The sequence below is a fragment of the Salvelinus fontinalis genome, chromosome 18 (assembly GCF_029448725.1).
Source record: "Salvelinus fontinalis isolate EN_2023a chromosome 18, ASM2944872v1, whole genome shotgun sequence".
NCBI classification, from domain to species: domain Eukaryota; kingdom Metazoa; phylum Chordata; class Actinopteri; order Salmoniformes; family Salmonidae; genus Salvelinus; species Salvelinus fontinalis.
The window spans coordinates 59,072,210-59,099,307 of NC_074682.1; the positions used below are offsets into that span (position 1 = coordinate 59,072,210).

Consider the following 27,098-nt stretch of genomic DNA (forward strand, 5'->3'; position numbering starts at 1 on the left):
TAGACTTGCCTGGTTAAATAAATACAATAATAAAAAATATTATATTCCATTCTAAATGGAATACCATAGAACTTCCATAATTGACAAGTACAGTCAGTTGTTTTACTGGCCTACTCCTTTGGACAGCTAAGTAGCATATTTGCACAGTTGGGAGCCTACATCCACTGGTGGAGAGAAAAACTGTAGGTTTCCACGCACGCACACACACACACACACAGCTGCAGGACAGAAGGCGTAGAGACCCACTGACAGCAGACAATGGCTCTTTATCCCCCAGTCCCAATGACTTACAGTTACTTCAGACTCTCTGACAGCAAGCTCTTGTGTTTCCATCTCTCTCATCACAAACCCCCCCCCCCATGAACAATAAGTTACAGACCTGCCCACTGAGCACTAACGCTACAAGCTACTGTTAGCCTCTCAACAATACAATACAGACCTGCCCACTGAGCGCTAACGCTACAAGCTACAGTTAGCCTCTCAACAATATGTTACAGACCTGCCCACTGAGCACTAACGCTACAAGCTACTGTTAGCCTCTCAACAAAACAATACAGACCTGCCCACTGAGCGCTAACGCTACAAGCTACTGTTAGCCTCTCAACAATATGTTACAGACCTGCCCACTGAGCACTAACGCTACAAGCTACTGTTAGCCTCTCAACAATATGTTACAGACCTGCCCACTGAACGCTAACGCTACAAGCTACAGTTAGCCTCTCAACAATAAGATTCAGACCTGCCCACTGAGCGCTAACGCCAAATCAAAATCAAATCAAATTTTATTTGTCACATACACATGGTTAGCAGATGTTAATGTGAGTGTAGCGAAATGCTTGTGCTTCTAGTTCCGACAGTGTAGTAATATCTAGCACGTATTCTAACAATTCCCGAACAACTACCTAATACACACTATGCTAACTGTAGCTAGGCTAACTGTAGCCTAGTAGCATTAGTACTCATTGGGCAGGTCTGTAACTTATTGTTGAGAGGCTAACAGTTAGCCACTAAGCTAGCTACTGTTAGCCTCTGTTAGCCTGCCCAATGAGTGCTAATGCTACTAGGCTAGCTACAGTTAGCCTCTCAACAATAAGTTACAGACCTGCCCACTGAGTGCTAATGCTTTTAGGCTAGCTACTGTACCACGGTGAGCTGTGACTGTTAGCCTCGCAAAACTGGGCCCTGGCTAAATGTCCACACCAAGAAGAATTATATAGAACCTTGTCAACTACGGCAGGTAGCCTAGTGGTTAGAGCGTTGTGCCAGTAATTGAAAGGTTGCTAGATCGAATCCCCGAGCTGACAAGGTAAAAATCTGTCGTTCTGCCCCTGAACAAGGCAGTTCACCTACTGTTCCCCGGTAGGCCGTCATTTTAAATAAGAATTTGTTCTTAACGGACTTGCCTAGTTAAAATTAAGTGGTGATCCTAACTGACCTAAAACAGGGAATTTTTACTAGGATTAAATGTCAGGAATTGTGAAAAACTGAGTTTAAATGTATTTGGCTAAGGTGTATGTAAACTTCTGACTTCAACTGTATATACACACACATACATATATACATACATACAAACAAACACACTGTATATATATACATACATACATACATACATACATACATACATACATACATACATACATACATACATACATACATACATACCTGTATACACACATGTATGTAACTTCTGACCCACTGGAATTGTGATACAGTGAATTATAAGTGAAATAATCTGTCTGTAAATAATAGTTGTAAAAATTACTTGTCATGCAAAAAGCAGATGTCCTAACCGACTTGCCAAAACTATAGTTTGTTAACAAGAAATTTGTGGAGTGGTTGAAAAACGAGTTTTAATGACTCCGACCTAAGTGTATGCAAACTTCCGACTTCAACTGTACATACATACATAACATATACAGATGAATAAGACAGACAGAAGTCACTTGAACCCAGTCTGGCACAAAGAGAAGATTCAAGTGCTAGTTGTAGTTATACACTACAACGATTCAGAGTTTTCCCAGGCGCCATTAGTTCCACTGTCTGCATTTGTCCTGGCTAGGGTTGCAAAATTCGTTGTACTTTCAATACCTTCACTAATCCCCAAATCCCGTTTGAGGATTTCCGGAATCAAGAGGGAGAAAAAAAAAGAAAAGCAAATCATGACTCCTCCAAGCAGAATTTCTGGAAAACCATGGTTTATTGAACGTTCCTGGAAATTCGCCATCAGTAGAGTGCATGAATACTGTATATGAGCTATACTACCTTTCACAGATATAAAACCATGACTTTATGAGCTATACTACCTTTCACAGATATACAACTATGACTTTATGACCTATACTACCTTTCACAGATATACAACCATGACTTTGAGCTATACTACCTTTCACAGATATACAACCATGACTTTATGACCTATACTACCTTTCACAGATATACAACCATGACTTTGAGCTATACTACCTTTCACAGATATACTACCTTTCACAGATATACAACCATGAACGTACAGTATAAACTATTCCAAATAAAAACTATCTTTAGCAGACATAGATACTGTACAACCATGAATATATGAACTGCTAATTCCAATGTAAAACTTTCCATCACAGATACAACCGTGTTTATGAAGTATACTACAACTGAAAACTATCTTTCACATATACACTACCAATCAAAAGTTTAGATACACCTACTCATTCAAGGGTTATTCTTTATTTTTACTATTTTCTACATTGTAGAATAATAGTGATGACATCAACACTATGAAATAACACATATGGAATCATGTAGTAACCAAAAAAAGTGTTAAACAATAAAGTTTATATTTGAGATTCTTCAAAGTAGCCACCCTTTTGCCTTGATGACAGCTTTGCACACTCTATCCATTCTCTCAACCAGCTTCATGAGGTAGTCACCTGGAATGCACTTAATTTAACAGGTGTGCCTTCGTAAAAGTTCATTTGTGGAATTTCTTTCCTTCTTAATGCGTTTGAGCCAATCAGTTGCGTTGTGACAAGGTAGGGGTGGTATACAGAAGATAGCCCTATTTGGTAAAAGACCAAGTCCATATTATGGCAAGAACAGCTCAAATAAGCGAAGAGGAACAACAGTCCATCATTTCTTTAAGACATGAAGGTCAGTCAATACGGAAAATGTCATGAACTTTGCATTTGCAAAAACCATCAAGCGCTATGATGAAACTGGCTCTCATGAGGACCACCACAGGAAAGGAAGACCCAGAGTTACCTCTGCTGCAGAGGATAAGTTCATTAGAGTTACCAGCCTCAGATTGCAGCCCAAATAAATGCTTCACAGAGTTCAAGTAACAGACACATCTCAACATCAACTGTTCAGAGGAGACTGCGTGAATCAGGCCTTCATGGTCGAATTGCTGCAAAGAAACCACTACTAAAGAACACCAAAAAGAAGAAGAGACTTGCTTGTGCCAAGAAACACGAGAAATGGACATTAGACCGGTGGAAATCTGTCCTTTGGTCTGATGAGTCCAAATTGGAGATTTTTGGTTTCAACCGCCGTGTCTTTGTGAGACGCAGAGCTGGTGAACGGATGATCTCCGCCTGTATGGTTCGACACCATGAAGCATGGAAGAGGAGGTGTGATGGTGTGGGGGTGCTTTGCTGGTGATACGGTCTGTGTTTTATTTAGAATTCAAGGCACACTTAACCAGCAAGGCTACAACAACATTCTGCAGCGATACGCCATCCCATCTGGTTTGTGCTTAGTGGGACTATCATTTGTTTTTCAACAGGACAATGACCCAACACACCTCCAGGCTGTGTAAGGGCTATTTGACCAAGAAGGAGAGTGATGGAATGCTGCATCAGATGACCTGGCCTCCACAATCACCCGACCTCAACCCAATTGAGATGGCTTGGAATGAGTTGGACCGCAGAGTGAAGGAAAAGCAGCCAACAAGTGCTCAGCATATGTGAGAACTTCTTCAAGACTGTTGGAAAAAGCATTCCAGGTGAAGCTGGTTGAGAGAATGACAAGAGTGTTTAAAGCTGTCATCAAAGGCAAAGGGTGGCTACTTTGAAGAATCTAAAATATATAGTGATTTATTTAACACTTTTTTGGTTACCACATGATTCCATATGTGTTATTTCAAAGGTTTGATGTCTTCACCAATGTAGACAATAGTAAAATAAAGAAAACCCTTGAATGAGTAGGTGTGTCCAAACTTTTGACTGGTACACTCCATGAATATGAACTATTGCACTAGTTTAAGAGACACAGATACGCCAATCCCCCTACAGTCCATTAGACAGGCTGGTTATGTTATCTGTGATGGTGAGAGAGTGAGAGCTAAATGAACACCGATGGGATGAAGTGAGAGCTAAACGAACACCGCCGGGATGAAGTGAGAGCTAAACGAACACCGCTGGGATGAAGTGAGAGCTAAATGAACACCGCTGGGATGAAGTGAGAGCTAAATGAACACCGCTGGGATGAAGTGAGAGCTAAATGAACACCGCTGGGATGAAGTGAGAGCTAAATGAACACCGCTGGGATGAAGTGAGAGCTAAATGAACACCGCTGGGATGAAGTGAGAGCTAAATGAACACCGCTGGGATGAAGTGAGAGCTAAATGAACACCGCTGGGATGAAGTGAGAGCTAAATGAACACCGCTGGGATGAAGTGAGAGCTAAATGAACACCGCTGGGATGAAGTGAGAGCTAAATGAACACCACTGGGATGAAGTGAGAGCTAAATGAACACCGCTGCTGGGATGAAGTGAGAGCTAAATGAACACCGCTGGGATGCAGTGAGAGCTAAATGAACACCGCTGGGATGAAGTGAGAGCTAAATGAACACCGCTGGGATGAAGTGAGAGCTAAATGAACACCGCTGGGATGAACTGAGAGCTAAATGAACACCGCTGGGATGAAGTGAGAGCTAAATGAACACCGCTGGGATGAACTGAGAGCTAAATGAACACCGCTGGGATGAAGTGAGAGCTAAATGAACACCGCTGGGATGAAGTGAGAGCTAAATGAACACCGCTGGGATGAAGTGAGAGCTAAATGAACACCGCTGGGATGAACTGAGAGCTAAATGAACACCGCTGGGATGAAGTGAGAGCTAAATGAACACCGCTGGGATGAAGTGAGAGCTAAATGAACACCGCTGGGATGAACTGAGAGCTAAATGAACACCGCTGGGATGAAGTGAGAGCTAAATGAACACCGCTGGGATGAACTGAGAGCTAAATGAACACCGCTGCTGGGATGAAGTGAGAGCTAAATGAACACCGCTGGGATGAACTGAGAGCTAAATGAACACCGCTGGGATGAAGTGAGAGCTAAATGAACACCGCTGGGATGAACTGAGAGCTAAATGAACACCGCTGGGATGAACAGAGCTAAATGAACACCGCTGGGATGAAGTGAGAGCTAAATGAACACCGCTGGGATGAAGTGAGAGCTAAATGAACACCGCTGGGATGAAGTGAGAGCTAAATGAACACCGCTGGGATGAAGTGAGAGCTAAATGAACACCGCTGGGATGAAGTGAGAGCTAAATGAACACCGCTGGGATGAAGTGAGAGCTAAATGAACACCGCTGGGATGAAGTGAGAGCTAAATGAACACCGCTGGGATGAAGTGCTGTTTCTTAATTCAGCCAATGACATAAATTGCTGTAGTCTGACGGTCGTTTTTTACAGAGCAGCCAACTCCAGTCCTGATCCTTCCCCCTCTGGAGTGTTTCAAATGGCACCCTATTCCCAATATAGTGCACTACTTTAGACCAGAGCCCTATGGCACCCTATTCCCTATATAGTGCACTACTTTTCACCAGAGCCCTATGGCACCCTATTCCCTATATAGTGCACTACTTTTCACCAGAGCCCTATGGCACCACATTCCCTATATAGTGCACTAGGTAATAGGATAGCATTTGGGACTCCCACGCATTTCCTCTGCTGGGACTTAGACTGGCCAGCCCATAGAACACCAGCGTCCACAACTCATAAAGTACTGTACGGCTGTTGCATGGAAAACCTATTCATTTGAGTTCGCGCTCTCTCTCGCTCAGTCTGTCTGCCTGTCGGTCTGCCTGCTTGTCGGTCTGCCTGTCGGTCTGCCTGTCTGTCTGCCTGTCTGTCTGCCTGTCTGTCGGTCTGCCTGTCGGTCTGCCTGTCGGTCTGCCTGTCGGTCTGCCTGTCGGTCTGCCTGTCGGTCTGCCTGTCGGTCTGCGTGTCTGTCTGTAGACCTGTCTGTCTGTCTGTAGGCCTGCCTGTCTGTCTGTAGGCCTGCCTGTCTGTCTGTAGGCCTGCCTGTCTGTCTGTAGGCCTGCCTGTCTGTCTGTAGGCCTGCCTGTCTGTCTGTCTGTAGGCCTGTCTGTCTGTCTGTAGGCCTGTCTGTCTGTCTGTAGGCCGGCCTGCCTGTCTGTCTGTAGGCCTGCCTGTCTGTCTGTAGGCCTGCCTGTCTGTCTGTAGGCCTGTCTGTCTACCTATAGGCCTGCCTGTCTGTCTGTCTGTAGGCCTGCCTGTAGGCCTGCCTGTCTGTCTGTCTGTATGTAGGCCTGTCTGTCTACCTGTAGGCCTGCCTGTCTGTCTGTAGGCCTGCCTGTCTGTCTGTAGGCCTGCCTGTCTGTCTGTCTGCCTGTATGTAGGCCTGTCTGCCTGTCCGTCTGTCTGTAGGCCTACCTGTCCGTCTGTCTGTAGGCCTGCCTGTCTGTCTGTCTGTAGGCCTGCCTGTCTGTAGGCCTGCCTGCCCGTCTGTCTGTAGGCCTGCCTGCCCGTCTGTCTGTCGGCCTGTCTGCCTGCCTGTCTGTCTGTAGGCCTGTCTGTCTGTAGGCCTGCCTGTCTGTCTGTCTGCCTGCCTGTCTGTCTGTCTGCCTGCCTGTCTGTAGGCCTGTCTGTAGGTCTGCCTGTAGGCCTGTCTGTCTGTCTGTCTGTCTGTCTGTCTGTAGGCCTGCCTGCCTGTCTGTCTGCCTGCCTGTCTGTCTGTCTGTCTGTAGGCCTGTCTGTCTGTCTGTAGGCCTGCCTGTCTGTCTGTCTGTAGGCCTGCCTGTCTGTCTGTCTGTCTGTGTCTGTAGGCCTGTCTGTCTGTCTGTAGGCCTGCCTGTCTGTCTGTCTGTAGACCTGCCTGTCTGTCTGTCTGTAGACCTGCCTGTCTGTCTGTCTGTAGGCCTGCCTGTCTGTCTGTCTGTCTGTCTGTAGGCCTGTCTGTCTGTCTGTAGGCCTGCCTGTCTGTCTGTCTGTAGACCTGCCTGTCTGTCTGTCTGTAGACCTGCCTGTCTGTCTGTCTGTAGGCCTGTCTGTCTGTCCGTAGGCCTGTCTCTCTCTCCACTATGGCTCCCGGTGCCTTTTAAAAAGAGAACAGCCTTTTCATTCTTCACGGTGATTAGCCGTACATTCCACACCGTAGACTGTATATATATATATATATATATATATATATATAAAAAAAGGATTCCCACCCATTGTGAAGTATCAGCTTGAGATCTAAGTGCTTCTGGAAGTGAACACGAGATGATCTCTGTGCATAAAGCCTGGTGAGTCAGGATGAGGCACCTTTGATAGGGTTATTAAACAGGACACTGATAACCATGCCTGCAGCATCATCAATAACCCGGCGGAACCTTCATGGTTACTCTGTTACGTTACCATAGAGACCTGGATGACTCCTAATCATGATAAACACACTTATTCTACACTAAGTAATACATGAAGTCTGTGTGTGTGTATTTATGTGCGTGCGTGCGTGCGTGCGTGCGTGCGTGCGTGCGTGCGTGCGTGCTTGCGTGTGTGCGTGCGTGCGTGTGTGTGAGGAGGCAGTGTGTATAACACATGAGTAGAGTAGCTACCATCAGGTGACAAAGCGTTCAGGCGGTATCCAAAATGGCACCCTATTCCCTATATAGTGCACTACTTTAGATCAGAGCCCTATATAACCCTATTCCCTACATAGTGCACTACTTTAGACCAGAGGCCTATGGCACCCTATTCCCTACATAGTGCCTAGGATGAGCTTGGAAAACCTGCCTGGTCTTTGTGGGGCAACTTATAACGTGATTGGTTTAGCACATTTTTACTGACCTACGGCAGACTGACCTACGGCAGACTGACCTACGGCAGACTGACCTACAGCAGACTGACTACAGAATTACGGCAGACTGACCTACGGCACACAGAATTACGGCAGACTGGCCGACAGCAGACTGACCTACGGCAGACTGACCTACGGCAGACTGACCTACAGCAGACTGACCTACGGCAGACTGGCCTACGGCAGACTGACCTACGGCAGACTGACCTACGGCAGACTGACCTACGGCAGACTGGCCTACGGCAGACTGACCTACGGCAGACTGACCTACGGCAGACTGACCTACGGCAGACTGACTACAGAATTACAGCAGACTGACCTACAGCAGACTGACCTACGGCAGACTGACTACAGAATTACAGCAGACTGACCTACAGCAGACTGACTACAGAATTACGGCAGACTGACCTACGGCACACAGAATTACGGCAGACTGACCTACGGCACACAGAATTACGGCAGACTGACCTACGGCAGACTGACCTACGGCAGACTGACTACAGAATTACAGCAGACTGACCTACAGCAGACTGACCTACGTCAGACTGACCTACGGCAGACTGACCTACGGCAGACTGACCTACGGCAGACTGACCTACGGCAGACTGACCTACAGCAGACGCAGACTGAATTACAATAGACTTTACTCTAAAGTAGTGCACTATATAGGGAATAGGGTGCCATAGGGCTCTGGTCTAAAGTAGTGCACTATGTAGGGAATAGGGTGCCATAGGGCTTTGATCTAAAGTAGTGCACTATGTAGGGAATAGGGTGCCATAGGGCTCTGGTCTAAAGTAGTGCACTATATATAGGGAATATGATGCTATTTGGGACGTATTCCCATTGTTTAGAGAGATTTTGACATGGTCTGAGGATAGGATAGGATAGGTCTATGTGATGTACTTACTGCTAGGATAGGCTAGGTCTATGTGATGTACTTACTGCTAGGATAGGCTAGGTCTATGTGATGTAATGGCTGCTAGGATAGGATAGGTCTATGTGATGTACTTGCTGCTAGGATAGGCTAGGTCTATGTGATGTACTTACTGCTAGGATAGGCTAGGTCTATGTGATGTACTTACTGCTAGGATAGGTCTATGTGATGTACTTACTGCTAGGATAGGCTAGGTCTATGTGATGTACTTACTGCTAGGATAGGATAGGTCTATGTGATGTACTTACTGCTAGGATAGGTCTATGTGATGTACTTACTGCTAGGATAGGTCTATGTGATGTAGTTACTGCTAGGATAGGTCTATGTGATGTAGTTACTGCTAGGATAGGTCTATGTGATGTACTTACTGCTAGGATAGGCTAGGTCTACATGATGTAATGGCTGCTAGGATAGGCTAGGTCTATGTGATGTACTTACTGCTAGGATAGGCTAGGTCTATGTGATGTACTTACTGCTAGGATATGATAGGTCTATGTGATGTAATGGCTGCTAGGATAGGCTAGGTCTATGTGATGTACTGGCTGCTAGGATAGGTCTATGTGATGTAATGGCTGCTAGGATAGGATAGGTCTATGTGATGTAATGGCTGCTAGGATAGGCTAGGTCTATGTGATGTAATGGCTGCTAGGATAGGCTAGGTCTATGTGATGTACTTACTGCTAGGATAGGTCTATGTAATGTACTTACTGCTAGGATAGGCTAGGTCTATGTGATGTACTTACTGCTAGGATAGGCTAGGTCTATGTGATGTAATGGCTGCTAGGATAGGCTAGGTCTATGTGATGTACTTGCTGCTAGGATAGGCTAGGTCTATGTGATGTACTTGCTGCTAGGATAGGTCTATGTGATGTACTTACTGCTAGGATAGGCTAGGTCTATGTGATGTAATGGCTGCTAGGATAGGATAGGTCTATGTGATGTAATGGCTGCTAGGATAGGCTAGGTCAATGTGATGTACTTACTGCTAGGATAGGATAGGTCTATGTGATGTACTTACTGATAGGATAGGATAGGTCTATCTGATGTACTTGCTGCTAGGATAGGCTAGGTCTATGTGATGTACTTACTGCTAGGATAGGTCTATGTGATGTACTTACTGCTAGGATAGGCTAGGTCTATGTGATGTAATGGCTAATAGGATAGGATAGGTCTATGTGATGTAATGGCTGCTAGGATAGGCTAGGTCAATGTGATGTAATGGCTGCTAGGATAGGTCTATGTGATGTACTTACTGCTAGGATAGGATAGGTCTATGTGATGTACTTACTGCTAGGATAGGATAGGTCTATATGATGTACTTACTGCTAGGATAGGCTAGGTCTATGTGATGTAATTGCTGCTGGGATAGGCTAGGTCTATGTGATGTAATTGCTGCTAGGATAGGCTAGGTCTATGTGATGTAATTGCTGCTAGGATAGGCTATGTCTATGTGATGTACTTGCTGCTAGGATAGGATAGGTCTATGTGATGTACTTACTGCTAGGATAGGCTAGGTCTATGTGATGTACTTGCTGCTAGGATAGGCTAGGTCTATGTGATGTACTTGCTGCTAGGATAGGCTAGGTCTATGTGATGTACTTACTGCTAGGATAGGTCTATGTGATGTACTTACTGCTAGGATAGGTCTATGTGATGTACTTACTGCTAGGATAGGCTAGGTCTATGTGATGTAATGGCTGCTAGGATAGGCTAGGTCTATGTGATGTACTTACTGCTAGGATAGGCTAGGTCTATGTGATGTACTTACTGCTAGGATAGGCTAGGTCTATGTGATGTACTTACTGCTAGGATAGGTCTATGTGATGTACTTACTGCTAGGATAGGCTAGGTCTATGTGATGTACTTACTGCTAGGATAGGATAGGTCTATGTGATGTACTTACTGCTAGGATAGGTCTATGTGATGTACTTACTGCTAGGATAGGTCTATGTGATGTAGTTACTGCTAGGATAGGTCTATGTGATGTAGTTACTGCTAGGATAGGTCTATGTGATGTACTTACTGCTAGGATAGGCTAGGTCTACATGATGTAATGGCTGCTAGGATAGGCTAGGTCTATGTGATGTACTTACTGCTAGGATAGGCTAGGTCTATGTGATGTACTTACTGCTAGGATATGATAGGTCTATGTGATGTAATGGCTGCTAGGATAGGCTAGGTCTATGTGATGTACTGGCTGCTAGGATAGGTCTATGTGATGTAATGGCTGCTAGGATAGGATAGGTCTATGTGATGTAATGGCTGCTAGGATAGGCTAGGTCTATGTGATGTAATGGCTGCTAGGATAGGCTAGGTCTATGTGATGTACTTACTGCTAGGATAGGTCTATGTAATGTACTTACTGCTAGGATAGGCTAGGTCTATGTGATGTACTTACTGCTAGGATAGGCTAGGTCTATGTGATGTAATGGCTGCTAGGATAGGCTAGGTCTATGTGATGTACTTGCTGCTAGGATAGGCTAGGTCTATGTGATGTACTTGCTGCTAGGATAGGTCTATGTGATGTACTTACTGCTAGGATAGGCTAGGTCTATGTGATGTAATGACTGATAGGATAGGCTAGGTCTATGTGATGTAATGGCTGCTAGGATAGGATAGGTCTATGTGATGTAATGGCTGCTAGGATAGGCTAGGTCAATGTGATGTACTTACTGCTAGGATAGGATAGGTCTATGTGATGTACTTACTGATAGGATAGGATAGGTCTATCTGATGTACTTGCTGCTAGGATAGGCTAGGTCTATGTGATGTACTTACTGCTAGGATAGGTCTATGTGATGTACTTACTGCTAGGATAGGCTAGGTCTATGTGATGTAATGGCTAATAGGATAGGATAGGTCTATGTGATGTAATGGCTGCTAGGATAGGCTAGGTCAATGTGATGTAATGGCTGCTAGGATAGGTCTATGTGATGTACTTACTGCTAGGATAGGATAGGTCTATGTGATGTACTTACTGCTAGGATAGGATAGGTCTATATGATGTACTTACTGCTAGGATAGGCTAGGTCTATGTGATGTAATTGCTGCTGGGATAGGCTAGGTCTATGTGATGTAATTGCTGCTAGGATAGGCTAGGTCTATGTGATGTAATTGCTGCTAGGATAGGCTATGTCTATGTGATGTACTTGCTGCTAGGATAGGATAGGTCTATGTGATGTACTTACTGCTAGGATAGGCTAGGTCTATGTGATGTACTTGCTGCTAGGATAGGCTAGGTCTATGTGATGTACTTGCTGCTAGGATAGGCTAGGTCTATGTGATGTACTTACTGCTAGGATAGGTCTATGTGATGTACTTACTGCTAGGATAGGTCTATGTGATGTACTTACTGCTAGGATAGGCTAGGTCTATGTGATGTAATGGCTGCTAGGATAGGCTAGGTCTATGTGATGTACTTACTGCTAGGATAGGCTAGGTCTATGTGATGTACTTACTGCTAGGATAGGATAGGTCTATGTGATGTACTTACTGCTAGGATAGGTCTATGTGATGTACTTACTGCTAGGATAGGATAGGTCTATGTGATGTACTTACTGCTAGGATAGGATAGGTCTATGTGATGTACCTACTGCTAGGATAGGTCTATGTGATGTAATGGCTGCTAGGATAGGTCTATGTGATGTACTTACTGCTAGGATAGGATAGATCTATGTATGGTAATGGCTGCTAGGATAGACTAGGTCTATGTGATGTAATGGCTGCTAGGATAGGCTAGGTCTATGTGATGTAATGGCTGCTAGGATAGGCTAGGTCTATGTGATGTACTTACTGCTAGGATAGGATAGGTCTATGTGATGTACTTACTGCTAGGATAGGCTAGGTCTATATGATGTACTTACTGCTAGGATAGGCTAGGTCTATGTGATGTAATTGTTGCTAGGATAGTCTAGGTCTATGTGATGTACTTGCTGCTAGGATAGGATAGGTCTATGTGATGTACTTACTGCTAGGATAGGCTAGGTCTATGTGATGTACTTGCTGCTAGGATAGGCTAGGTCTATGTGATGTACTTGCTGCTAGGATAGGCTAGGTCTATGTGATGTACTTACTGCTAGGATAGGTCTATGTGATGTACTTACTGCTAGGATAGGCTAGGTCTATGTGATGTAATGGCTGCTAGGATAGGCTAGGTCTATGTGATGTAATGGCTGCTAGGATAGGATAGGTCTATGTGATGTAATGGCTGCTAGGATAGGCTAGGTCAATGTGATGTACTTACTGCTAGGATAGGATAGGTCTATGTGATGTACTTGCTGCTAGGATAGGCTAGGTCTATGTGATGAAATGGCTGCTAGGATAGGATAGGTCTATGTGATGTAATGGCTGCTAGGATAGGCTAGGTCAATGTGATGTACTTACTGCTAGGATAGGATAGGTCTATGTGATGTACTTACTGCTAGGATAGGCTAGGTCTATGTGATGTAATTGCTGCTAGGATAGGCTAGGTCTATGTGATGTAATTGCTGCTAGGATAGGCTAGGTCTATGTGATGTACTTGCTGCTAGGATAGGATAGGTCTATGTGATGTACTTACTGCTAGGATAGACTAGGCCTATGTGATGTAATTGCTTCTAGGATAGGCTAGGTCTATGTGATGTAGTTACTGCTAGGATAGGTCTATGTGATGTAATTGCTGCCAGGATAGGCTAGGTCTATGTGATGTACTTACTGCTAGGATAGGATAGGTCTATGTGATGTACTTACTGCTAGGATAGGATAGGTCTATGTGATGTACTTACTGCTAGGATAGGTCTATGTGATGTAATTGCTGCTAGGATAGGCTAGGTTTATTTGATGTAATTGCTGCTAGGATAGGATAGGTCTATGTGATGTAATTGCTGCTAGGATAGGCTAGGTCTATGTGATGTAATTGCTGCTAGGATAGGCTAGGTCTATGTGATGTACTTACTGCTAGGATAGGATAGGTCTATGTGATGTACTTACTGCTAGGATAGGTCTACGTGATGTACTTACTGCTAGGATAGGATAGGTCTATGTGATGTACTTACTGCTAGGATAGGTCTATGTGATGTAATGGCTGCTAGGATAGGATAGGTCTATGTGATGTACTTACTGCTAGGATAGGCTAGGTCTATGTGATGTACTTACTGCTAGGATAGGCTAGGTCTATGTGATGTAATGGCTGCTAGGATATGATAGGTCTATGTGATGTAATGGCTGCTAGGATAGGATAGGTCTATGTGATGTAATGGCTGCTAGGATAGGATAGGTCTATGTGATGTAATGGCTGCTAGGATAGGATAGGTCTATGTGATGTAATGGCTGCTAGGATAGGATAGGTCTATGTGATGTAATGGCTGCTAGGATAGGCTAGGTCTATGTGATGTACTTGCTGCTAGGATAGGATAGGTCTATGTGATGTAATTGCTGCCAGGATAGGCTAGGTCTATGTGATGTAGTTACTGCTAGGATAGGTCTATGTGATGTAATTGCTGCTAGGATAGGCTAGGTCTATGTGATGTACTTACTGCTAGGATAGGATAGGTCTATGTGATGTAATGGCTGCTAGGATAGGATAGGTCTATGTGATGTACTTACTGCTAGGATAGGCTAGGTCTGTGTGATGTACTTGCTGCTAGGATAGGCTAGGTCTATGTGATGTAATTGCTGCTAGGATAGGCTAGGTCTATGTGATCTACTTACTGCTAGGATAGGTCTATGTGATGTACTTACTGCTAGGATAGGTCTATGTGATGTACTTACTGCTAGGATAGGTCTATGTGATGTAATTGCTGCTAGGATAGGATAGGTCTATGTGATGTAATTGCTGCTAGGATAGGCTAGGTCTATGTGATGTAATTGCTGCTAGGATAGGCTAGGTCTATGTGATGTACTTGCTGCTAGGATAGGATAGGTCTATGTGATGTACCTACTGCTAGGATAGGCTAGGCCTATGTGATGTAATTGCTGCTAGGATAGGCTAGTTCTATGTGATGTAGTTACTGCTAGGATAGGTCTATGTGATGTAATTGCTGCTAGGATAGGCTAGGTCTATGTGATGTACTTACTGCTAGGATAGGCTAGGTCTATGTGATGTACTTACTGCTAGGATAGGTCTATGTGATGTAATGGCTGCTAGGATAGGATAGGTCTATGTGATGTACTTACTGCTAGGATAGGCTAGGTCTATGTGATGTACTTACTGCTAGGATAGGATAGGTCTATGTGATGTAATGGCTGATAGGATAGGCTAGGTCTATGTGATGTAATGGCTGCTAGGATATGATAGGTCTATGTGATGTAATGGCTGCTAGGATAGGATAGGTCTATGTGATGTAATGGCTGCTAGGATAGGATAGGTCTATGTGATGTAATGGCTGCTAGGATAGGCTAAGTCTATATGATGTAATTGCTGCTAGGATAGGCTAGGTCTATATGATGTAATTGCTGCTAGGATAGGCTAGGTCTATGTGATGTACCTACTGCTAGGATAGGTCTATGTGATGTACTTACTGCTAGGATAGGTCTATGTGATGTACTTACTGCTAGGTTAGGTCTATGTGATGTACTTACTGCTAGGATAGGCTAGGTCTACATGATGTAATGGCTGCTAGGATAGGCTAGGTCTATGTGATGTACTTACTGCTAGGATAGGCTAGGTCTATGTGATGTACTTACTGCTAGGATAGGATAGGTCTATGTGATGTACTTACTGCTAGGATAGGCTAGGTCTATGTGATGTACTTACTGCTAGGATAGGCTAGGTCTATGTGATGTACTTACTGCTAGGATAGGCTAGGTCTATGTGATGTACTTACTGCTAGGATAGGCTAGGTCTATATGATGTAATGGGTGCTAGGATAGGCTAGGTCTATATGATGTAATGGGTGCTAGGATAGGCTAGGTCTATATGATGTACTTGCTGCTAGGATAGGATAGGTCTATGTGATGTAATGGCTGCTAGGATAGGCTAGGTCTATGTGATGTACTTACTGCTAGGATAGGCTAGGTCTATGTGATGTAATGGCTGCTAGGATAGGCTAGGTCTATGTGATGTAATGGCTGCAAGGATAGGCTAGGTTTATGTGATGTAATGGCTGCTAGGATAGGTCTATGTGATGTACTTACTGCTAGGATAGGCTAGGTCTATGTAATGTACTTACTGCTAGGATAGGCTAGGTTTAAGTTATGTAATGGCTTCTAGGATAGGCTAGGTCTATGTGATGTAATGGCTGCTAGGATAGGCTAGGTCTATGTGATGTAGTTACTGCTAGGATAGGCTAGGTCTATGTGATGTAGTTACTGCTAGGATAGGCTAGGTCTATGTGATGTAATTGCCGCTAGGATAGGTCTATGTGATGTAATTGCTGCTAGGATAGGATAGGTCTATGTGATGTAATTGCTGCTAGGATAGGCTAGGTCTATGTGATGTAATTGCTGCTAGGATAGGCTAGGTCTATGTGATGTACTTGCTGCTAGGATAGGATAGGTCTATGTGATGTACCTACTGCTAGCATAGGCTAGGCCTATGTGATGTAATTGCTGCTAGGATAGGCTAGTTCTATGTGATGTAGTTACTGCTAGGATAGGTCTATGTGATGTAATTGCTGCTAGGATAGGCTAGGTCTATGTGATGTACTTACTGCTAGGATAGGCTAGGTCTATGTGATGTACTTACTGCTAGGATAGGATAGGTCTATGTGATGTACTTACTGCTAGGATAGGCTAGGTCTATGTGATGTACTTACTGCTAGGATAGGCTAGGTCTATGTGATGTACTTACTGCTAGGATAGGCTAGGTCTATGTGATGTACTTACTGCTAGGATAGGCTAGGTCTATATGATGTAATGGGTGCTAGGATAGGCTAGGTCTATATGATGTAATGGGTGCTAGGATAGGCTAGGTCTATATGATGTACTTGCTGCTAGGATAGGATAGGTCTATGTGATGTAATGGCTGCTAGGATAGGCTAGGTCTATGTGATGTACTTACTGCTAGGATAGGCTAGGTCTATGTGATGTAATGGCTGCTAGGATAGGCTAGGTCTATGTGATGTAATTGCTGCTAGGATAGGTCTATGTGATGTACTTACTGCTAGGATAGGCTAGGTCTATGTGATGTACTTACTGCTAGGATAGGCTAGGTTTAAGTGATGTAATGGCTGCTAGGATAGGCTAGGTCTATGTGATGTAATGGCTGCTAGGATAGGCTAGGTCTATGTGATGTAGTTACTGCTAGGATAGGCTAGGTCTATGTGATGTAGTTACTGCTAGGATAGGCTAGGTCTATGTGATGTAATTGCTGCTAGGATAGGTCTATGTGATGTACTTACTGCTAGGATAGGATAGGTCTATGTGATGTAGTTACTGCTAGGATAGGTCTATGTGATGTACTTACTGCTAGGATAGGCTAGGTCTATGTGATGTACTTACTGCTAGGATAGGCTAGGTCTATGTGATATAATGGCTACTAGGATAGGCTAGGTCTATGTGATGTAATGGCTGCAAGGATAGGCTAGGTTTATGTGATGTAATGGCTGCTAGGCTAGGTCTATGTGATGTACTTACTGCTAGGATAGGCTAGGTCTATGTAATGTACTTACTGCTAGGATAGGCTAGGTTTAAGTTATGTAATGGCTTCTAGGATAGGCTAGGTCTATGTGATGTAATGGCTGCTAGGATAGGCTAGGTCTATGTGATGTAGTTACTGCTAGGATAGGCTATGTGATGTAGTTACTGCTAGGATAGGCTAGGTCTATGTGATGTAATTGCCGCTAGGATAGGTCTATGTGATGTACTTACTGCTAGGATAGGCTAGGTCTATGTGATGTACTTACTGCTAGGATAGGATAGGTCTATGTGATGTAATTGCCGCTAGGATAGGTCTATGTGATGTACTTACTGCTAGGATAGGCTAGGTCTATGTGATGTACTTACTGCTAGGATAGGATAGGTCTATGTGATGTAATGGCTGCTAGGATAGGATAGGTCTATGTGATGTAATGGCTGCTAGGATAGGATAGGTCTATGTTGCAATACCATTGTTGTGTTCACTCTTATTTTGCTCTCCCAAAGCAACTAGTAAACCTCTTACTCAGCACAAAACACTCCACTCGGACACTCTCTGCACTATTCTGTTCTTACACGGTCTCAACTTTAGTGCGTTCCATGCCAAACCCCTATACACACTAGCCTATACATCCGTAGCAAACTCGCCATACACTGTAGATCAGTATCTCTCACAACCCATCTCCATGCAATCAGGATTCACATCAGCCTAGACCAGGCCAGCCCTGACATGGAATATGGATGCCCTCCCTCAAACAATACCAGCCAGCCATATTCTGTTGCTCGATTATTTACAACTTCATGTAAAACAATGAGTGAAACCAGCGCTAGGGTTTCAGAGGGAGGGAGGGAGAGATGTTTGAACAGCAGCCTTTTGTGTTTGAAAAGAGAGAAGTACAGAGAGATCCTTGATGAAAAACCTGCTCCAGAGCGCACAGGACCTCAGACTGGGGCGAAGGTTCACCTTCCAACAGGACAACGACCCTAAGCACACACAGCCAAGACAACGCAGGAGTGGCTTCGGGAGAAGTCTCTGAATGTCCTTGAGTGGCCCAGCCAGAGCCCGGACTTGAACCAGATCGAACATCTCTGGAGAGACTTGAAAATAGCTGTGCAGCGACGCTCCCCATCCAACCTGACAGAGCTTGAGAGGATCTGCAGAGAAGAATGGGAGAAACTCCCCAAATACAGGTGTGCCAAGCTTGTAGCGTCATACCCAAGAAGATACGAGGCTGTAATCACTGCCAAAGGTGCATTAACAAAGCACTGAGTAAACGGTCTGAATACTTATGTAAATGTGATATTTAAGTTGTTTATTTTTAATACATTTGCAAAAATTTCTAAAGACCTGTTTTCGCTTTGTCATTATGGGGTATTGTGTGTAGATTGATGAGGGAAAAAAAACAATTTAATCAATTTTAGAAGAAGGCTGTAACGTAACAAAATGTGGAAAAAGTCAAGGGGTCTGAATACTTTCCGAATGCACCCTCTTCCTCCCCCTCTATGGAGGAGTCAGTGGTCTGGGTGCCACCAGGGCTTTCCCCTGCCTAGGGGAGTCAGGGCTGGGTTTAGTCTCTGGTGTCAGTCCCTGGCCTGGAGGTCTTGTCTGGAGAGGTGGAGGACTGGTGGTCTGGATATCTGGTGGTCTGGAGATCTGGTGGTGTGGAGGTCTAGTGGTGTGGAGGTCTGGAGGTCTAGTGGTGTGGAGGTCTGGTGGTCTGGAGGTGTGGAGGTCTGGAGATCTGGTGGTGTGGAGGTCTGGAGATCTGGTGGTGTGGAGGTCTGGAGATCTGGTGGTGTGGAGGTCTGGAGATCTGGTGGTGTGGAGGTCTGGAGATCTGGTGGTCTGGAGATCTGGTGGTGTGGAGGTCTAGTGGTGTGGAGGTCTGGTGGTCTGGAGGTGTGGAGGTCTGGAGATCTGGTGGTGTGGAGGTCTGGAGATCTGGTGGTGTGGAGGTCTAGTGGTGTGGAGGTCTGGTGGTCTGGAGGTGTGGAGGTCTGGAGATCTGGTGGTGTGGAGGTCTGGAGATCTGGTGGTGTGGTGGTCTGGAGATCTGGTGCTGTGGAGGTCTGGAGATCTGGTGCTGTGGAGGTCTGGAGATCTGGTGGTGTGGAGATCTGGTGGTGTGGAGGTCTGGAGATCTGGTGGTGTGGAGATCTGGTGGTGTGGAGATCTGGAGGTCTGGAGATCTGGTGGTGTGGAGATCTGGTGGTGTGGAGATCTGGTGGTGTGGAGATCTAGTTGGGTTGTTAGTCCCTTGGTTGGAGGTCTGGTTCCCTGCGGTGGAGTTGCAGGTTGATCTGATGCTGGTTGTCAATACACTCCTTCAGCTTGTCCTCTGTCAGAGTCAGCCTCTGTTCTAGGATGGCCACAGTCTGCAGGGAGAGAGGGAGGGAGGGAGGAGAAAACAGGAGATAAAAGGAGAGGAGATGGGGAGGGAGGTAGGAGGAGGAGAGTTATAACAACACAGCGTCAGATAAATGTGTAAATGTGTCTCCTAATTCAGCTCTCAGACAGATGTCGGTCTATCCTCCCCGCTGACAATCTGCTGATTATGACAGAGAGAGGAATCTGGATCTATCCGTTCTCTATGGCTGCAGACGGAAGCATACAGACACAAGGCCCTGTCTTAGCGGGTCCACAGCCCAGATTAAAAGATCCCTGTATTTATTGTGCCAAGTTAACGTCCCCCCCTTCCCTTCCCCTTCCCTTCCCTCATGGCATTCCCCAGCTGTGCCAGGCTGAGCGGTCACAGTCAGGGTTTGGCCATTGCCCAGTTCTCTACAAGACATTCTGACCCCCTGGATGCTCCCTGCACCATTCATACTGGGCGTGGCAGGCTAGTGGTTTGGTTGTGTTTCAATGGAGCTGAGATCAACCGTTGTCTCACGTCAGATACTAGCTACAAGACTATGTACTGTACTGATAGTTGATGGTAACAGGCCTGGCGTTAAAATGATACCATCTATCTGTTGAAAAATGAAAGATACTAGACCCATATACGTCTCCTATGTGGTTGAAAACCAAAGAACAACTCCACCAGCAGGGGTGTCAAACTTCATTCCTGGATGGTAGTTCGCTCCTCCCTTGTACTTGGTTGATCAATTAAAAGTAATTGATTAGTTAGGATCTCCCCTCACCTGGTTGTCTAGGTCTTAATTGATTAGTTAGGATCTCCCCTCACCTGGTTGTCTAGGTCTTAATTGATTAGTTAGGATCTCCCCTCACCTGGTTGTCTAGGTCTTAATTGATTAGTTAGGATCTCCCCTCACCTGGTTGTCTAGGTCTTAATTGATTAGTTAGGAACTCCCCTCACCTGGTTGTCTAGGTCTTAATTGATTAGTTAGGATCTCCCCTCACCTGGTTGTCTAGGTCTTAATTGATTAGTTAGGATCTCCCCTCACCTGGTTGTCTAGGTCTTAATTGATTAGTTAGGAACTCCCCTCACCTGGTTGTCTAGGTCTTAATTGATTAGTTAGGAACTCCCCTCACCTGGTTGTCTAGGTCTTAATTGATTAGTTAGGAACTCCCCTCACCTGGTTGTCTAGTTCTTAATTGATTAGTTAGGAACTCCCCTCACCTGGTCGTCTAGTTCTTAATTGATTAGTTAGGAACTCCCCTCACCTGGTGGTCTAGTTCTTAATTGATTAGTTAGGAACTCCCCTCACCTGGTTGTCTAGTTCTTAATTGATTAGTTAGGAACTCCCCTCACCTGGTTGTCTAGTTCTTAATTGATTAGTTAGGAACTCCCCTCACCTGGTCGTCTAGTTCTTAATTGATTAGTTAGGAACTCCCCTCACCTGGTGGTCTAGTTCTTAATTGATTAGTTAGGAACTCCCCTCACCTGGTTGTCTAGTTCTTAATTGATTAGTTAGGAACTCCCCTCACCTGGTTGTCTAGGTCTTAATTGATTAGTTAGGAACTCCCCTCACCTGGTTGTCTAGTTCTTAATTGATTAGTTAGGAACTCCCCTCACCTGGTGGTCTAGTTCTTAATTGATTAGTTAGGAACTCCCCTCACCTGGTTGTCTAGGTCTTAATTGATTAGTTAGGATCTCCCCTCACCTGGTTGTCTAGGTCTTAATTGATTAGTTAGGATCTCCCCTCACCTGGTTGTCTAGGTCTTAATTGATTAGTTAGGAACTCCCCTCACCTGGTTGTCTAGTTCTTAATTGATTAGTTAGGAACTCCCCTCACCTGGTGGTCTAGTTCTTAATTGATTAGTTAGGAACTCCCCTCACCTGGTGGTCTAGTTCTTAATTGATTAGTTAGGAACTCCCCTCACCTGGTCGTCTAGGTCTTAATTGATTAGTTAGGAACTCCCCTCACCTGGTCGTCTAGGTCTTAATTGATTAGTTAGGAACTCCCCTCACCTGGTCGTCTAGTTCTTAATTGATTAGTTAGGAACTCCCCTCACCTGGTCATCTAGTTCTTAATTGATTAGTTAGGAACTCCCCTCACCTGGTCGTCTAGTTCTTAATTGATTAGTTAGGAACTCCCCTCACCTGGTCGTCTAGTTCTTAATTGATTAGTTAGGAACTCCCCTCACCTGGTGGTCTAGTTCTTAATTGATTAGTTAGGAACTCCCCTCACCTGGTTGTCTAGTTCTTAATTGATTAGTTAGGAACTCCCCTCACCTGGTTGTCTAGGTCTTAATTGATTAGTTAGGAACTCCCCTCACCTGGTTGTCTAGTTCTTAATTGATTAGTTAGGAACTCCCCTCACCTGGTGGTCTAGTTCTTAATTGATTAGTTAGGAACTCCCCTCACCTGGTTGTCTAGGTCTTAATTGATTAGTTAGGATCTCCCCTCACCTGGTTGTCTAGGTCTTAATTGATTAGTTAGGATCTCCCCTCACCTGGTTGTCTAGGTCTTAATTGATTAGTTAGGAACTCCCCTCACCTGGTTGTCTAGTTCTTAATTGATTAGTTAGGAACTCCCCTCACCTGGTGGTCTAGTTCTTAATTGATTAGTTAGGAACTCCCCTCACCTGGTGGTCTAGTTCTTAATTGATTAGTTAGGAACTCCCCTCACCTGGTCGTCTAGGTCTTAATTGATTAGTTAGGAACTCCCCTCACCTGGTCGTCTAGGTCTTAATTGATTAGTTAGGAACTCCCCTCACCTGGTCGTCTAGTTCTTAATTGATTAGTTAGGAACTCCCCTCACCTGGTCGTCTAGGTCTTAATTGATTAGTTAGGATCTCCCCTCACCTGGTTGTCTAGGTCTTAATTGATTAGTTAGGATCTCCCCTCACCTGGTTGTCTAGGTCTTAATTGATTAGTTAGGAACTCCCCTCACCTGGTTGTCTAGTTCTTAATTGATTAGTTAGGAACTCCCCTCACCTGGTGGTCTAGTTCTTAATTGATTAGTTAGGAACTCCCCTCACCTGGTGGTCTAGTTCTTAATTGATTAGTTAGGAACTCCCCTCACCTGGTCGTCTAGGTCTTAATTGATTAGTTAGGAACTCCCCTCACCTGGTCGTCTAGGTCTTAATTGATTAGTTAGGAACTCCCCTCACCTGGTCGTCTAGTTCTTAATTGATTAGTTAGGAACTCCCCTCACCTGGTCATCTAGTTCTTAATTGATTAGTTAGGAACTCCCCTCACCTGGTCGTCTAGTTCTTAATTGATTAGTTAGGAACTCCCCTCACCTGGTCGTCTAGTTCTTAATTGATTAGTTAGGAACTCCCCTCACCTGGTGGTCTAGTTCTTAATTGATTAGTTAGGAACTCCCCTCACCTGGTTGTCTAGTTCTTAATTGATTAGTTAGGAACTCCCCTCACCTGGTTGTCTAGGTCTTAATTGATTAGTTAGGAACTCCCCTCACCTGGTTGTCTAGTTCTTAATTGATTAGTTAGGAACTCCCCTCACCTGGTGGTCTAGTTCTTAATTGATTAGTTAGGAACTCCCCTCACCTGGTTGTCTAGGTCTTAATTGATTAGTTAGGATCTCCCCTCACCTGGTTGTCTAGGTCTTAATTGATTAGTTAGGATCTCCCCTCACCTGGTTGTCTAGGTCTTAATTGATTAGTTAGGAACTCCCCTCACCTGGTTGTCTAGTTCTTAATTGATTAGTTAGGAACTCCCCTCACCTGGTGGTCTAGTTCTTAATTGATTAGTTAGGAACTCCCCTCACCTGGTGGTCTAGGTCTTAATTGATTAGTTAGGAACTCCCCTCACCTGGTGGTCTAGTTCTTAATTGATTAGTTAGGAACTCCCCTCACCTGGTGGTCTAGTTCTTAATTGATTAGTTAGGAACTCCCCTCACCTGGTGGTCTAGTTCTTAATTGATTAGTTAGGAACTCCCCTCACCTGGTGGTCTAGTTCTTAATTGATTAGTTAGGAACTCCCCTCACCTGGTGGTCTAGTTCTTAATTGATTAGTTAGGAACTCCCCTCACCTGGTCGTCTAGGTCTTAATTGATTAGTTAGGAACTCCCCTCACCTGGTTGTCTAGGTCTTAATTGATTAGTTAGGAACTCCCCTCACCTGGTTGTCTAGGTCTTAATTGATTAGTTAGGAACTCCCCTCACCTGGTTGTCTAGGTCTTAATTGATTAGTTAGGATCTCCCCTCACCTGGTTGTCTAGGTCTTAATTGATTAGTTAGGAACTCCCCTCACCTGGTTGTCTAGTTCTTAATTGATTAGTTAGGAACTCCCCTCACCTGGTGGTCTAGTTCTTAATTGATTAGTTAGGAACTCCCCTCACCTGGTGGTCTAGGTCTTAATTGATTAGTTAGGAACTCCCCTCACCTGGTGGTCTAGTTCTTAATTGATTAGTTAGGAACTCCCCTCACCTGGTGGTCTAGTTCTTAATTGATTAGTTAGGAACTCCCCTCACCTGGTTGTCTAGGTCTTAATTGGACAGGAATTGAAAGGAAATAACAACAACTAGCAAACTCCCGGCCGTCCAGGAACTGAATTTGACACCATGATATACACCTTTCCTAACCTGCTCATTCATATAGCCTACTGTACTTTCTGGACAAGTTTTGAATATTGAAATACTCTGCTTCGCTCAGTATTGGTTTGGCATTTCAATGGACTGGAGAGGCATAACTCCATACTTCAGGTGAGTTATCTAGATTACATAGACTATAACTCTGATGCAACATGTGTAGGCCAATATTTTCCCTGAGAAGAGGCCTTCTATAGTTGATGTCAATAGCTGGTTGATTCAACCGGAGTCTATTTAGTGCACTATTTCTGACCAGGGGTCTGCTACAACAAGTCATTCATCCCCAACACACTCATGTCGGAACTAGAAGCACAAGCATTTCGCTACACTCGCATTAACATCTGCTAACCATGTGTATGCGACAAATACATTTGATTTGATTTGATTTGTATTTTTAATCGAACCTTTATTTAACTAGGCAAGTCAGTTAAGAACTAATTCTTATTTACAATGACGGCCTACACCGGCCAAACCCGGACGACGCTGAGCCAATTGTGCGCCGCCCTATCCCAATCACGGCCGGTTGTGATACAGCCTGGGATCAAACCAGGGTGTCTGTAGTGACACCTCTAGCACTGAGATGCAGTGCGTTAGATTGCTGCGCCACTCGAGAGACCGAAATGGAGAGGCTGAGGCAGGGACAGAGAGAGAAAGACGGGAGGATAATGGAGAGGCTGAGGCAGGGACAAAGAGAGAAAGACAGGAGGATAATGGAGAGGCTGAGGCAGGGACAAAGAGAGAAAGACAGGAGGATAATGGAGAGGCTGAGGCAGGGACAGAGAAAGAAAGACAGGAGGATAATGGAGAGGCTGAGGCAGGGACAGAGAAAGAAAGACAGGAGGATAATGGAGAGGCTGAGGCAGGGACAGAGAGAGAAAGACAGGAGGATAATGGAGAGGCTGAGGCAGGGACAGAGAAAGAAAGACAGGAGGATAATGGAGAGGCTGAGGCAGGGACAGAGAAAGAAAGACAGGAGGATAATGGAGAGGCTGAGGCAGGGACAAAGAGAGAAAGACAGGAGGATAATGGAGTGGCTGAGGCAGGGACAGAGAGAGGAGGATAATGGAGAGGCTGAGGCAGGGACAAAGAGAGAAAGACAGGAGGATAATGGAGAGGCTGTGGCAGGGACAGAGTGAGAAAGACAGGAGGATAATGGAGAGGCTGAGGCAGGGAAAGAGAGAGAAAGACAGGAGGATAATGGAGAGGCTGAGGCAGGGACAAAGAGAGAAAGACAGGAGGATAATGGAGAGGCTGAGGCAGGGACAGAGTGAGAAAGACAGGAGGACAATGGAGAGGCTGAGGCAGGGACAGAGAGAGGAGGATAATGGAGAGGCTGAGGCAGGGACAGAGAAAGAAAGACGGGAGGATAATGGAGAGGCTGAGGCAGGGACAAAGAGAGAAAGACAGGAGGATAATGGAGCGGCTGAGGCAGGGACAGAGAGAGGAGGATAATGGAGAGGCTGAGGCAGGGACAGAGAAAGAAAGACAGGAGGATAATGGAGAGGCTGAGGCAGGGACAAAGAGAGAAAGACAGGAGGATAATGGAACGGCTGAGGCAGGGACAGAGAGAGGAGGATAATGGAGAGGCTGAGGCAGGGACAAAGCGAGAAAGACAGGAGGATAATGGAGAGGCTGAGGCAGGGACAGAGAAAGAAAGACAGGAGGATAATGGAGAGGCTGAGGCAGGGACAGAGAGAGAAAGACAGGAGGACAATGGAGAGGCTGAGGCAGGGACAGAGAGAGAAAGACAGGAGGACAATGGAGAGGCTGAGGCAGGGACAGAGAGAGAAAGACAGGAGGATAATGGAGAGGCTGAGGCAGGGACAGAGAGAGAAAGACAGGAGGATAATGGAGAGGCTGAGGCAGGGACAGAGAGAGAAAGACAGGAGGATAATGGAGAGGCTGAGGCAGGGACAGAGAGAGAAAGACAGGAGGATAATGGAGAGGCTGAGGCAGGGACAGAGAGAGAAAGACAGGAGGATAATGGAGAGGCTGAGGCAGGGACAGAGAGAGAAAGACAGGAGGATAATGGAGAGGCTGAGGCAGGGACAGAGAGAGAAAGACAGGAGGATAATGGAGAGGCTGAGGCAGGGACAGAGAGAGAAAGACAAGAGGATAATGGAGAGGCTGAGGCAGGGACAGAGAGAGAAAGACAGGAGGACAATGGAGAGGCTGAGGCAGGGACAGAGAGAGAAAGACAGGAGGACAATGGAGAGGCTGAGGCAGGGACAGAGAGAGAAAGACAGGAGGATAATGGAGAGGCTGAGGCAGGGACAGAGAGAGAAAGACAGGAGGATAATGGAGAGGCTGAGGCAGGGACAGAGAGAGAAAGACAGGAGGATAATGGAGAGGCTGAGGCAGGGACAGAGAGAGAAAGACAGGAGGATAATGGAGAGGCTGAGGCAGGGACAGAGAGAGAAAGACAGGAGGATAATGGAGAGGCTGAGGCAGGGACAGAGAGAGAAAGACAGGAGGATAATGGAGAGGCTGAGGCAGGGACAGAGAGAGAAAGACAGGAGGATAATGGAGAGGCTGAGGCAGGGACAGAGAGAAAAAGACAAGAGGATAATGGAGAGGC

At 45.2% G+C, this 27,098-nt stretch overlaps 1 protein-coding gene across 2 annotated transcripts in view; it reads right to left on the reverse strand.

Moving 5' to 3' along the window:
- Positions 1-19,797: 19,797 nt before the first annotated feature.
- Positions 19,798-27,098, reverse strand: part of poc1a (POC1 centriolar protein A) — a 142,576-nt gene continuing 135,275 nt past the window's right edge. For both annotated transcript variants that reach the window (XM_055869927.1, XM_055869926.1), the window contains one exon: positions 19,798-19,942. In XM_055869927.1, coding sequence (XP_055725902.1) covers positions 19,817-19,942 — 126 coding nt within the window. In that variant the 3' untranslated portion in view covers positions 19,798-19,816. The remainder of the gene's footprint in view (positions 19,943-27,098) is intronic.